At 42.7% G+C, this 15,195-nt stretch overlaps 1 protein-coding gene across 1 annotated transcript in view; it reads right to left on the bottom strand.

The window, feature by feature from the left end:
* The window catches only part of ATP9B (ATPase phospholipid transporting 9B (putative)), a 218,194-nt gene extending 203,342 nt beyond the window's left edge, over positions 1 to 14,852 (bottom strand). Inside the window, exon 1 of the mRNA XM_082853143.1 lies at positions 14,717 to 14,852. Within this exon, the coding sequence (XP_082709269.1) occupies positions 14,717 to 14,832 (116 nt within the window). The 5' untranslated portion in view covers positions 14,833 to 14,852. The remainder of the gene's footprint in view (positions 1 to 14,716) is intronic.
* Between the last annotated feature and the right edge of the window lie 343 nt (positions 14,853 to 15,195).

The following is a 15,195-nucleotide window of genomic DNA, read 5'->3' on the forward strand; positions in this document are numbered from 1 at the left end:
CTACTCCAGAGAATCGAGAATATCCAACAGCACTAGCAGAACTTCCATTCTGCTCTGAACTTTAGTAAAATGCATCTCCTACAGTTTATAACAAGCTTTGTATCTGCAGTTAGCTATCTTTTTAGAATCCTTCAGAGAAGTGTGTGTGTGCAAGTGTGTGTGGCCTGTGCACAGGTGGGTGGGTGCCTGGGTGTGCCAGTGCACATGTGAGTGTGTGGCAACGGTGCCATGTACCACTCTGCCTACTAGGATTCTGTGAAAAGGTCAGCAGGCAAGATTCCCAAAGCCTGTCTTCATGAGACTTTATTCTTAAAATAAGGGCCTAGCTGTCAAGAATCCAAGCCCAAATGGAATTCAATGATGGAAAAAAGTCCTTGGACGTGAAGGCCAATGTCAACCTCCCATCTAAGTTTCTCTACCGTCTTCTCAACATTTGGTAACTAAAAAACAGTCCAGCGAGAGGATTTACCAGGTTACTCAGTTATCCCCTACAGGGAAGACATTTATAACTCCCCATTAAAAAATATTTCAGGGCTTCCCTGGTGGCGCAGTGGTTGAGAGTCCGCCTGCCAATGCAGGGGACATGGGTTCGTGCCCCGGTCCGGGAAGATCCCACATGCCGCGGAGCGGCTGGGCCCGTGAGCCGTGGCCGCTGAGCCTGCGCGTCCGGAGCCTGTGCACTGCAATGGGAGACCCCACAACAGTGAGAGGCCCGCATACCCAAAAAAAAAAAAAAAAAAAAAAAAAAAATATTTCAGTGAATATATCTGTGCATAGTACTTCTCCCATATTTTAGATGAATTCTTTAAGAGATTCCCAGGACTAGAATTGTTATGTAAAGTCATAAGCTCTAAAATACTCGATACATATTGCCAAACTGCAAATTTAAACTCCCACCAATATGAGAGCTATGAGAGATACCAAAAACACGAGAAGCAGTTTACCTCAGCCTTATCAGACTGGGGCTGGAACATTTACTCATTTAAGGGAAGGAGAGCACCTTGGTGTGACACGGGCCCTACACCACCAATGAGCTATGGCCGAGGCTGCTCCCCTCTCGTACGGAAAATTCAATTTAGCTGGACGCAGTTCGGAAGATAAGGGGCAGCAGGGGTGGCCCGTGCAGACGTAAGATCAGGGCCTCTTGCGAGCCCAGAAAGGCAGGAGGAACTTGGCAGTGGAGGCCCTTGCAAATCACAGGAAAGACAACCATTTCAGGTGAGAGGCAAACATGAGATTCGCTCTGCACTCTGGCTGCCCTGGAGAACTGGTCGAGGCAGAGCTGGAGCCAATTAGGAGGCCGCTGCAAGAGTCCAGGACAGAGACAGACAGTGCTTGAACAAAGGAGCTGGAGGAAACAGGAGAGAAGTGGGTAGATTCGGGGCATTTAAGAGCTAGAGCACACAGACAGGTGATGTTTGACTGTGAACTCAGAGGACACAAGAGCCTAAGGATGACCGGCCTGTACGGGAAGAAGGACGGCAGTGCCGCTCAGTAGGACAGAAAACACTAGCAGAAGCAGGCTTCTGGCAGCAGAGGGAGAATCTTGAGTCTGCTTTTATTCATTTTCAGTCTGAGGTCTCTGAAATACGACGCAGGCAGCTGCTATAAATGGAGCCGGCCTGCCAAGGGCAGGCAGGAGCTGGGAGGTCAGGCAGGAGCTCGGAGGTCACCAGCTCCTCTTTCCTTACGAACCTGGCCCACTCCGCCCACCACCCAGGAAGGGCTGCTGTGTAGCTGCCTGGGACCTCAAACCCTCCTGTGGTTGGTCGGGGACAGGCGGCCAACCAAGCTAAGCCACAGCTGTCCAGGAAAATTCTGCGACTGGAGCTGAGAAAAAGGCGGCAGTCTCCCTCGATAACTAAAGCTACTATCTCCTGTGATAAGAGCTGTTGGAGGTCTATGCCAGTACGTAGAGTAAGAAACCCAGAAAACCAGTCTTCTGAAAGAGAAGAACGAATCAGACAGATATGTGTAAAATGAAAAAATGTTTCATGTTTCATGTTTCAAGATTAAAATGTTTCATGTTTAATCTTTCATGGAAGATTAAATACATAATCTACTTTCAATATGCAAAATATTGCTTTTTTTAAAAAGCGTAAATCTACAAGAACAGAAAACAAAAGAGGAGATAACAAAATGTAAGAAGCTGGGGAAGCAGATGTATGGATGGTAAACAACTAAGCAGAACCATGAAAGTGGAGTCTGAAGCCAGCAGTGAAGAAACCAGAGAACCAAGGGACTGGAACCTCAGGACCCTAGCAGGGCTGCAGACCGGCAGCGCTGGGTGCCTCTGGGAGCACTCTGAAGGGACGCTGAAATAAGAACCGACTGAAAGCTCTGAAAGAAACATCTGGATCCTTACACTGCAGCCCCCCTCCCACCCAACTAGGCAACCAGCCCTCCCCTCCTCTGGGGAAGGGAGGCTGTGCTGAAAACAGAAGACTCAGTGAAGGAGCCACCAACCTGTCCCTCCCACTACCCTGCTGATTACTAATGCACTGTTGAAGGGACGATGCCGCTGATCTAAAGGAGATGAAACCAGCACTGAGCAGTTACTGAGAGCTCAGACTCTCAGGCAGTAATCTAGGCACATCACGTATATTCATTTAATTCCCAGGTTTAGACAATTAACACAGAAAACCATACTATAAGAAAGAACAAAAACTCAAATGTCCATAGACAAACGCAGACCATACATACAATGGGATATCTATCATTCAGCCATGAAAAGGAAGAAAATTGATACAAGCTACAACGAGAACCTTTAGGACATTATGCTGGGTGAAATAAGCCGGACACGAGAAGACAAACACTGAATGACTCCACTTACATGAGGTCCCAAGAGCAGTCAACTCCAGAGACAGGAGGAAGACAGGTGAGCGGGCAGTGGGGGAGGGTGGAAGTCAGTGTCTAAGGGGCACAGAGTTTCAGCTTGGGAAGATGGAAGTTCTGTGGGTAGATGGCGGTGGCGGTTACACAACAACGGTAACGTACTTAACGCCATTTACTGTGCACTTAAAAACGGTTAAGATGGTATTTCTTATGTTACGCATACTTTACCACAATTCTTTAAAAAAGAACAGATTCTGTAATTATTGTTGATAATACCCTGCTCCCCCGCAGCCAAGTAACCACTGGAAGACGGATATCCCCTCATCACTACCCACACCCTCAGCGCACCGGGCTAATTCCTGCAACACGGCTTTCCCTGCACTTAGCACAGGGCCCTTTCTCCCCGTGCTCCTGCTGCCTGCCACAGTCAGTGTGCTGCACCCTTACGCACGGGGCAAGTTTACTCAAGAGATCCATCATTTGGGGAACAGGCTTGTCAATCCGACAATAAACCAGAATGAAAAAGAACTCCTGCAGGCGTCTTAGACGAAGGAGCCCGGGAAAATGGACGGCTAAAGTTTACTGAGTCCTTACTATGGCCAGGCACTCTGGAGGTCTGTATGCTGCATCATCAAAGAAGAAAACTTTAAAGCAAATGAGAAAATGGGGGAAAATATGCAGCACGTGACAGAAAAAATGATTCTTTATAAGCAGTTCTCACAAATCAATAAAAATCAATAAAAAAGCAAACACTTTGAATGACACGTGAACAGAGACAATTCACAAAGGAAGAAATACAGCTATACTTAGAAAACTACACTCCACCACATTAGGACCTTACGACAAACACTTGAGCGTCTACTACGTGCTAGCGCTGTCCCTGCGGGTACAGAAGCAAAGAGGCACACGAAGCCCCTGCTCACACACAGCTTAGGTACTAACAGGACAAAAACAAGACGTAAACTATTTTCAAAGGGGAAAGTGCTAGGAAGACAATAAAGGGGATGATGAGACCAGAAGTGACAGGAGGGGTCTTCCTCAGATTGTCCAGAAGCCTGAGTCTCAAGAAGCGACACCTGGATGAAAAGCAGCCAAGCACACCAAGGTCTAGGAAGACCGAGAAGGGGCTGCAGAGCCTGGAGGGCTGCAGGAGGGGAGACAGCCAGCATGGCTGGAGGGAGCGAGCCGGGCGGAGCTGCGGCAAATGCAGCTGCAGACGCAGCGGGGCAAGCCCCACAGGCTGGAAGGCCAAAAGGAAGAGCGTAATGCGAATTCAAAGTGGAAGGAGGGGAAGGCAGTGGAAGGCTTTAAGCCTGGGAACAATTTTTGTTTTCAAAAAGGACGTTTAAAACATGCAAATTAAAACAACTGAAAAAATAATTCTTAACATTTGGCATGGACAACAGTCTTGGATAACCAGGGACTCTTACTGCTGGTAAGAATGTGAACAACTTTTTGGAGACTAATTTGTGAAGATGAATCGAAAGCCTTTTTTTTTTTTTTTTTTTTGGTAATGCAATTAAACTTTAACGCACAGGTTCTATTATCTCATAAAATTAAAAATATATACAAGATATATCTACAAAGATAATGATCACCGTGCTGTGCACCCCAAAAGCCTGGAAAAACCTCATTATCAATGATTAGAGTTGCTTTTAATACATGATGGAATACCATATCATCACTAAAAGCAAGAGAGCAGAAGACATCTAGCTGAAAGCATATGTCAGGAGAAGTAGCAGTCACTATTTCCACCTCTCTTTTGAACACCTTACTCCACTGATCAAAGGGATACTCGTTTTAATCTCTCCATGTAATCTTCTACAAACAACTCCAATTACTACTGATACCATCACCGAACATCCCTACAGCAAGCGACCTATCATCTGAGATGGTTCAGGCAAAAAATTACATAAAATCTAAAACAGAACTAATACTTTTCCTCTCAAAAATTCCTTTTTTCTTACTTCTGTGTAGATTACTTCTTTTAAAACAGTCAACTAGAAAATGAATATTTATACAAAATGCAATTAAAATTCAAAACACCACTTAAATATATTATAACATAGTATACAAAATGAGATTTTTAGTCTTTTTCATTAAGCTCTTTTAGCCGTTGTGTTGTTTTTTAGCAAAAGTCACAATCTTATCAAGTTTAATGCTAGAAAAGCAGTACAATGAGTCTGAAAGATAATGAATATAAGCAACATCATGTTTAGTAACCTCAACTTCAGAAATGGAGACTTTGAACTGGCAAGCAATTTATTCCACTTCCAAAGCAATTTTCCTATTGTATTGAAAATTTTACCTCAGTATTTAAAAACAATAAGATGATGAATAATGGATTTTTCAGAGACAGGATAAGCAGAGAATATTAAGTGTCTTTGTTGCCTGGTGTCATACACACTTAATTGGTTTGTCACTCAAGAAAGATCAACGTTTCCAGCAATTAAGTATAATTCTGGAAACATATTTTTAAAATGAGTAACAACAATGTGAACAAAGACGACAGAATGGATGATACTGAACCCAAGAGTACCGCCACGGTAAGAACTGAAGACAGCTATCTTAGCTGCTGCCAAAGGTTTAAAAAAATTAGGAACTTTCAACAAAACATTCAAGTACTGGAAGACGAATAATTTACATGTATCTAAGTAAAAGTAGGTCAATACAATAACTATCTTAAACTCACATTTTTATCTTAAGTATCCAACAGCCTTATTGTTTCCACTTTGATGAGAAACATTTCTGAGAGTCAACTGATATTAAAGGGAGAAAAACATTTAAAATATGCCTAACGCTTAAACCTTCTTTAAGAAAAATAAACACTCCCTCTTTGCCTACATGTAAGTAACGCAGAAAAACAAAGCGACAAAATGCTATAGAGAAATGTGCATATTTTCTTCATCAAATAGAGCTTCCAAGTTCAACTGTGTCACTGATGAGTCATTAATGAGCAGCAAAACTGTATGAACTTCTGAAAAATTGGAACTCCTTCCTTCCTACAGCAGCAGAGGAGATGAACAAGGGAATAGTTTAAAAAAAAAAAAAAAATTTAAAGGAACAGCACCAGAGCAGCATGCCTTGACATCAGCAGCAAAAACAAGCAACAGGGACAAGGGTCAGGCTGTCCCTCGAGCTGAGGCCCCCGGCCACACACTGTTTATGCAGTAACCTTGGAGTTACTGACTCCTCTTACACAATGTTCTGTAAGAGATGAGAATACCAACTTCTCAAATAAGAAATTACACTAATGCTATACATAAATGGAGACAAACTTCTGAATCAGAGTTAATGGTGCGATATCTAATATATGTAAATGTCAATCTAGAAATTTACAGATGAGCAGGCCAGTTAGCTCAGGACACACACTCCAGTTGCCCAGAATGTGCTATCCCAATCACCAACTCTATCTTCATGCTGACAGTCGGTTCAGAAAATTAAGTGAGACATTTCCATGCTGGCAAGTGTGAAGAATGTCGTAAACGTGTGCGAACTACAGCCCCCGTAAGGGAAATTAATTCTATAAATTTTAAGACTATGTCTCTGATTCCAAGGAATCCTGGGCCTGGGTACTTGGATAAATGCTATCTTACTAATCATTCTGTACTTTAAAAAAGCTTTCAATTGCAAACCATCACAGCAAAGGAAAAGTTTCATCTTTACAAATAGTAAAATATTTTTTTATCATCATGATAATTGTAAAATTTTTAAGATTCAGAGAAAATTGTATGTAGACACTCAATGAGAAAACTAACACTAAAAAAAAAAAATTGTGTTGCCTCTACTAAGAAACGTACTAATATTTTAGAGATAATCAGACAATAGGCATCTGTTCTCAGCATGAGTCCCTTTTTAGAAGAGACTGATAAAACAGAAGACTTAAATAAGGTCCACAGCCCCATAGCATAACACCAAAATGTCCAGGATACAAGCAAAAATCACTCATTACACCAAAAACCAAAAAAACCTCAAATTGAATGAGAAAAGAGAATCAAGAGATGTTAACATCAAAATGATGCAGATGTTGCAATTATCTGACAAGGGTTTTAAAACATTCATCATAAAAATGTTTCAACAGGCAATACAAACATGTTGAAGCATATGCAAAAGAATAGAACGACTCAGCAAAGAAACAGCTAATATAAATTAGTATCAACTGGAAATTTTGAAACGAGAAAAAAAAATAGCAGAGACTTAAAAACTGAATGGACAGGCTCAGCAGCACAATGCAGGAGACAGAGGAAAAATCAATGAACTTGAAGACAGAACAACAGAAATCACCCAATCTGAACAGAAAACAGACTTAAAACAAATGAACAGAACTCATGACCACATGGGACTAAAAGAAAAGATCTCACAAGGTGTCACTAGAGTAACAGAAGAAGAGAAAAAAGAAGGTCCCAAACATAAGTGTTCAAACAAATAAAGGCTGAAAACTTCTATTTGACAAAAGATTCAAGAAACTAAGTGAAACAGTATAAACTCAAAGAAATCTATGCTAAGGCCCATAATAATCAAACTACTGAAAACTAAAGACAGAGTTTGAAAGTAGTGAGAAATGATATCTTACCTACAAAGGAAAAATCATTCAAATGACATCAGATTTCTCATCAAGAATCATGCAGGCCAAAAAGAAGTGACATAACATTTTTCAAGTGCTCGACCCCAAACTGTATATCTCGTGAAAATATCCTTTAGGAATGAAGGGGAAATAAGACATCCTCAGATGAAGTAAAACTAAAAGATTTGTTTCCAGCAGACCTACCCTCAAAGTATAGCTAAGGAATTCTTAAAGCAGAACAGAAACAATGAAGTAAAGAATTTCGGTACATCAGGAAATAAAAGAACAACAGAAATAGCAAAAATATGGGTCAGTATAACAGACCATCCTTCTCCTCTCAAGTTTTCTAAATTATGTTTGAGAGATGAAGCAAAAATTATAACACTGTCTGATGTGCAATTCTAATTGTATGTAAGGGAAATATTTAAGTACTTTTACATATGTAAAATTTACATATAATTTTACAAGACACAAGCATACCTCAGAGTTATTGTGGGTTCGGTTCCAGACCACTGCAATGAAACAAATATGGCAATAAAGTGAGTCACATGAAATTTTGGTCTTCTGGTGCCTATAAAAGTTACATTTACAATGTACTGTAGTCTATTAAGTGTGCAACAGCAATATGTGTAAAAAAAAAATACGTGCCTTAATTGAAAAATACTTTATTACTTAAAAATGCTAACCATCGGGCTTCCCTGGTGGTGCAGTGGTTGAGAGTCCGCCTGCCGATGCAGGGGGCGCAGGTTCGTGCCCCGGTCCGGGAGGATCCCACATGCCGCGGAGCGGCTGGGCCTGTGAGCCATGGCCGCTGAGACTGCGCGTCCGGAGCCTGTGCTCCGCAACGGGAGAGGCCACAACAGTGAGAGGCCCGCGTACCGCAAAAAAAAAAAAAAAAATGCTAACCATCATCTAACAATGCAGCGTTGCCACAAACCTTCAATTTGTAAAAAACACAATAATGCAAAGCACAATAAAACAAGGTATGCCCATAATTACATTACTAATAGGGGAGAATAAAAGGATGTAAGGTAAGAATTATACACTTTACTCAAATTGATAAAATATCAACACAAGTATACTGTGATGAGTTATGTATGTATAATATAATATCTAGAACTGCTAAATAGTACTTATACAAAGAGAAGATCCAACATAAAACAGCATAAGTAAATCAAAATGGAATTCTAAAAAGTGTTCAAAGTAACCCGCAAGAAATCAGGAAAAAGAAAACAGAGAAACAAAAAACAGAGAAAACAAAAAGTAAAATGGCAGATGTAAGCACTAACTAACCATCACTACAATGAATGTAAATGTTCTAAATACATCAACTCTAAGACACAGATCGGCAGAGTGGATAAAAAATATAAACCAACCATACACACACTAAAAGAAACTCACTTTAAATATAAGTAGGTTGAATTTAAAAGGATGGAAAATTATACGCCAGGCCAACATAAATCAAAAGAAAGCAGGGCTTCCCTGGTGGCGCAGTGGTTGGGAGTCCGCCTGCCGATGCAGGGGACACGGGTTCATGCTCCAGTCCGGGAAGATCCCACATGCTGTGGAGCGGCTGGGCCCGTGAGCCATGGCCGCTGAGCCTGCGCGTCCAGAGCCTGTGCTCCGCAACCGGAGAGGCCACAACAGTGAGAGGCCCGCGTAACGCAAAAAAAAAAAAAAGTAAACTTCAGAGCAATAAATTTACTAGAGACAGACAGGGAAATTACATAAGGATAAAAGTGTCAGGCCCTCAAGAACACAAAGCAATCCCAAACACGAATGCACCGAACAACAGACCTGCAAAATATGTGAAGCAAAAATTGAAAAAACTAAAAGGAGAAATACGACAAGTCCATGATTACACTCAAGAGACTTCAACTACCCACCCTCAACAACCCATACAACAACTAGACAGTAAACCAGCAAGGAGAGAAGAACTCAACACCATTAACTAACGAGATCTAATCACATTTCAGAACATTTCACCCAACAACAGCACCATACACTTTCTTTTCAAGAGCCCCAGGAATTCTTACCGATGCAGACCATATCCTCAGTCACAAACTGCACCAAATTTAGAATAACTGAAATCACACAAAGTGTGTTCTTTGATCACAAAGGAATCACACTAGATATTAGTAACAGGAAGATAATAGTAAATTTTCCAAACACACTTCTAAATAATCCATGGGTCAAAGAGGATGTCTCAGAGAAAATCAAAATACCAGAATTTGTTGGACACAGATAAGTCAGTACCAAGAGGGAAATTTACAGCACTAAACATTTATACTAAAAAGAAGTCTCTAATCAATAATCCAAGCTCTCACCTTAAGAAATGAGAGGAAGAGAAAAATAAACCTAATGTAAGCAAAGGAAGGAAAAAATAAAGAGCAGAAATTAATGAAGTTGAAAAAAAGAAAACGATAGAAAAAATAAGTAAAATAAAGATGGATCTTTGAAAAGATCAAACCTCTAGCAGGAACGACCAACAAATAGAAGTGAAGGCACAAACCACCAACACCTGAATGAAACAACATCAAAAGGGAAATACGGGACTACTACAAACAACTCTACACACATAAATACGGCAACTTACCTGAAACAAACCAATGGGTCATGGGGCACAAACTATCAAAACTCACCAAACAGGAAACAGGTCATTTGAATAGCTCAATAACTATTAAAGAAACTGAATTTTAAATTAGAACACCCTAAAAAGAAATCGCCACGTCCAGATGGTTTCACTGGAAAATAGCAAATATTTAAAGAAGTAACACCAACTTTACACAATGTCTTCCAGAAAGTAAAAGAGAAGGGAACATTTCCCTACGCATCTCGTGGAGCCAGGTAACGGGTAAAATCTGACCATCACTGCCACTCTATTCATGGAATTTAAAGTCTAATGAGAAGAGAAGCAGTTATAGTCAAGTGCAATCTGTGGTATGAGGGGAAACAGAGTCCTACAGGAGCCTGGCAGGAGCATCCCATTTTATCCTGGCTGGGGCTGAGATCAAGGAAGCCTTTAGAAATAGTCATTTCAGATGCTGACAAAGTCAGGAATAACGCCACTGAAATAACGGAGATGTGTAAGTGCCAGAAGAAACAGCTAGAAGAGTCCAAAGTAACTGCCTGTGGGATGAGAGGCTGGGATAAGGGAGAATGAAGATGAGGGGTGAGGGCCACAGTATCTTATCATAAGCCTTTTACCACCAATTAACTTTTTAAACTATACGTAAATGTTACCATGATAAAATACAACCAAAGCCAAACTTCACAAAATAATGCAGAAGCACAACTTCCAGTCACAATCCATTTCTCCCTGCTCCTCTCACCTAAGTACAACTATAAACCTTGGAAATAAAGCAAGAGCCAACCACAGGAGAGCTCTGGAAGGTGGGAAGAAGGCAGCAGTGAGAGGAAGAGAGCTGGGCTGATCTGGGATGCGGAACTGGAGGAACACAGTGGCAGGGCGTCTTACATGCCCCCACCGGACAAAAGGAAGGACACAGGCCCAGCATTGCCTAACTCCCAACCTAGCAAGAAAAGGCAGCCCAGGAAGGCCATTACTCCCCTGGCAGAACAAGAGTCCACCACCACCAGCAAGATAAGATTGACAAGTAGCCATGGGAATTGGCATCCTTCCCCACGGGCCTGAGACTCCCCTATCCCACCCAGGGACACGAGGGCATCCAGGTGGCACCAGGTAGGGTCCCTGCCACAACAAGAGGTTAGAGGCCTCAGGAAGCCTCCGAGTCCCCATGAGCCTGAGGCACCCCTCTCTCAGCGGGCTGGGGGGCGGCCAGCAGCACCAACAAGTGCAACCCCGCGACTGAAGCAGCTAGCTCAGGAAATGGCTTCTCTCCATGGCCTCTCCTCTTCCCCAAGATGCCAGAGCAGCCAGGGGCACCAGAAAAAAGGATTTGGGCACAGAAATCCTCCTGGCCACAGTGGTGCTGAGTCTCCTCTCCTACCAAGACACACCAGGAAAGTCAGGGGGCACATATGGAGGGGGCACGTCCACAGCCACTGCCCAGCCAACACAGCCTCACCATCCACATGGGATGACACAACCACCTCTCACCAAAAGACACTGGGCCTAGGGGAATCCCTTCTTTTCCTCAGCAGCGTAAGTAGAGACAAGTAAGAGCTCCAGTAGCACCACATAAACCAAGCACACCAAAAATCACAACCCTGAGAATTAAACAGTCATTGGAACCACAGCCGACAAAGGTAGGCCAGGACCTACGTGCTAAATCTAAACAGGGTGATCATCTGCTAAAATAAAAGATATAAACAGGGCCCACATTCTCCTAATAGATGAAATATCCAGGAAACAATCAAAAACCATCCCTCATACAAAGAACCAAAACACTGACAGTGGGAATTAGAAAAGACAATCAAGTGACACCAAAACTAAGATGAACTCAGATACTGGAATTATGTAACAAGCATTTCAAGCACCGAACATAAGTATGCTTCAACAATCAATTTCAAATTCTCTTGAAACAAAGAAATTATAAAACTTAAAAATACAATAGTAGAAACAAAACCCCACTGGATGGGATCTATAGTAGAGTGAAAATGACAGAGGACAGAATTAGGGAACTTGAGAACAAGTAAATAGAATTTACGCAGTCTGAACAACACAGAGAAAAGAAACTGGGAAATAGAAGAGCCTAAAGGAATTACGTAAAACTAACAAAAGATCCAGCATTTGTATCACTGGAGTCCAGAAAGAAGAGGAGAAAGGGGTAGAAATGAAAGAGGACTTGAAGAAATAATGGCTAAAAACTCCCTAAATTTGGGGAAACAAAATACAACAGATTCAAGAAGCTCAGTGACTACCAAACAAGTGAAACCCAAAGAAATCATACCAACATACATCAAAACGTGAAAGCAGCCAAACATAAATGATGCATTACCTATAGGGAACACCAACTGGAATGACAGGGGACTTCTAAGCAGAAACTATGAAGGCTGGAAGGAAGTGGAACAAGAGTTTCCAAGTACTAAGAAAAGAAGTGACCAGGAATTCTACATCCAATAAAACTATCTTGCAGGAATAAAAGAGAAATAAAGACCTTCTAAGATGAAATCTCAAGACGGGCTATAGGAAGGTCTTGAAATAGAAAGGAAATGAAAAAAGAGAGAATCCTGGAACATCAGGAAGGAAGAACAAAAAAGAGCAAAAATATGGGTACATACAATAACCTATCCTTATCATCACAAGTTTTATAAACCATATTTGATGATTTAAACAAAAAGTATAACACCATCTGATACTCAGGACATGATATTTAAATTGCAGAGGGGAAAAGGGAGGTAAAGGAACCAAAATGAAGTTTCCACAAATCACTCCACATAGTAAAATACTGATACCAATACACTATGGTGATAAGTCACATACATATACTGTAATACCCAGAGCAAACACTATAAAAACTATACAAAGACCTACACCAAAAAACACTGTAGCGATATCAAAAGAGCATTCAAGTAAAAGGAAAGTAAGAAGAGAAACAGAAGAATGAGAATCCAAAGAAACAGAAAACAGATTAATAAAGTGGCACACTTAAACTCTAATGTATCGGGGACTTCCTTGCTTCCTTGGCGGTCCAGTGGTTAAGACTTTGCCTTCCAATGCGGGGGGTATGGGCTCGATCTCTGGTCAGGAGTCAGGATCCCACATGCCTCAGGGCCAAAAAACCAAAACATAAAATAGAAGCAATATTGTAACAAATTCAATACAGACATCAAAAAAAAAAAATCTTAATAAAAAACTCTAATGTATCAATAATTACCTGAAATGTAATGGCCTAAACATACCAATCAAAAGACAGAGATTGAAGGATTGAATAATGAAGAAACATGACCCAACAGAAACTCACTTCAAATTCAACAACTTAGATACGTTGAATGCTAACACCATGCAAACATTTATCCACAAAAAGCAGATGTGGCTACACCAGTCTACTAAAGTAGACTCCAGAGTAAAAAAAATTTCCAGAGACAAAAAGAGAAATATTACCTGACAATAAAAGAAGTATCCACCCTGAAGACACAGAGATCCTAAACGTGTATTTACCAAATGACTGAGCCTTAAAATATATAAGGCAAAAACTCACAGATGTGAACTGTGATGGAAACCGACTGTGAAATAGGTGGCACGTTTTCAAATAATATCTCCTAAAATCAACCACTCAGAAGATTACCTATGCAATTACTCTTCCAGGTAATATCAGGGAAGAAAGGAAACGATACTTCACTTCAGGGCCAAACACTAAAAATGGGCACCTTACTAACTTCTCCTGTAACCCTCAACAATTCTATGAGGAAAAATACTGCCCCCCCCCCCACTTTACAGCAGAGGAAATTAGGGCCTATGGATACCTAAGATCAAACAGCTAGCTAATAGGAAATGAACCAAGATTCAATCCAGCTCTGTAGCATCATAATATGTACTCTTCTGACTACATGTTACAGCCTCTCAAACAGCCCAAACCAAAAACTATTCTAAAATTGGAATCCTGAAGCAACTGGATATTGAAACCCGTGCTTTTTCACTCTATGTACTAAAGACTGATTGCTTCTACAATTGCCCAGGAATAAAATTTTAACAACTCTGAAAAGCATTATCTCCCCTTCCTATAAGTTTCTTTTTCTAACCACTCTATCATTTATAAGTGTAGTATTCTTCCCTTTGGGTAAGAAATAAGTTACGAACTAAAACCAACTAGGGTATGAGGCTTCCATTTTAAATCAAAGGTCTGCACTGTTTAATTCTACCTCTTACTAACTGTAACAATTTAACCTTTCTGAGTCTCCGTTTCCCATTCTTAAGAGCAAAAATTCTTGTCAACACAAAGTACTTTGTATGTACACGTTCAAGTAAAACGTGCACTTAGTAAACAAACTGAAATGTCTTCACTTGCTCTTTACACTTGTGAAAGTGATTCCCAACAAGATTTGTATTTCTAAAACTAACTGGAAGTTGTATCTGCCATCTTCGAGATTTCTCTGGTGACACAGTACGGGTCTCGGAAACTAACAGCTTGCGTGATCGGTGCCGTGCGACCTGCGGTGCCAGTGCTACTTGAGGGAGCAGCCCCCCGAACCAGAGGCTCTTCCTCCTCTGCGCTCAGCCCGGCGCCGGGGCACACCAGGGTCGTGGCAGCGCCCGGGCACCTCCCGGACCGTGGACGCCCTCCCCGGGTCAGGCGCACCCGCGGGGCTCCGGAGCCGGCCGCCCTGGGCGGACCCCACGGGCCGGGCGGGGAGGGGCGCCTGGGCGGAACGGTGGGGCGGCACCGTCGTTACCTGCTGGACCGCTCGGCCCCCGGCCCGGGCCCCGCCGCGCTGAAGTAGGCCGCACGTTTGCAGCTGGCCGCGGCCGCCGCGCTGCGCACCGGGTACAGAGGGATCTGTTCCGCCATGTTCTGGCCGCCACCTTCCCGCCCCTCCCCGATCCCCCTCAGTTCGTCGCCTTTCCCCGCCTTCTCCTCTCAGCTCCGACCCCGCTGAGGCTCCGCCCGCGCGCCCTGCCCCTTCACCGTGCGTCGAGGCCTGATGGCGTCACCACGTGTCGGGGCCCGATGACAACGCCGTCAGCGACGGTGCGGTGCGGGAGGCGGAGGCACCCGAGGCCCCGCCCCCCGCGCGTCGGGGCCAGTGACGTCACCTGCGGCGAGGGCGCGAGCGGGAGGCGGCGGCATTCGGAGGCCCGGCTCCTCGCTCGTCGGCCACCGGTGACGTCACCGCGCGGCGAGGGCAAGAGCGGCGGCCGAGGGATACCGGGC

Source organism: Leucopleurus acutus, assembly GCF_964270905.1.
Source record: "Leucopleurus acutus genome assembly, chromosome: 13".
Taxonomy (NCBI): Eukaryota; Metazoa; Chordata; class Mammalia; order Artiodactyla; family Delphinidae; genus Leucopleurus; species Leucopleurus acutus.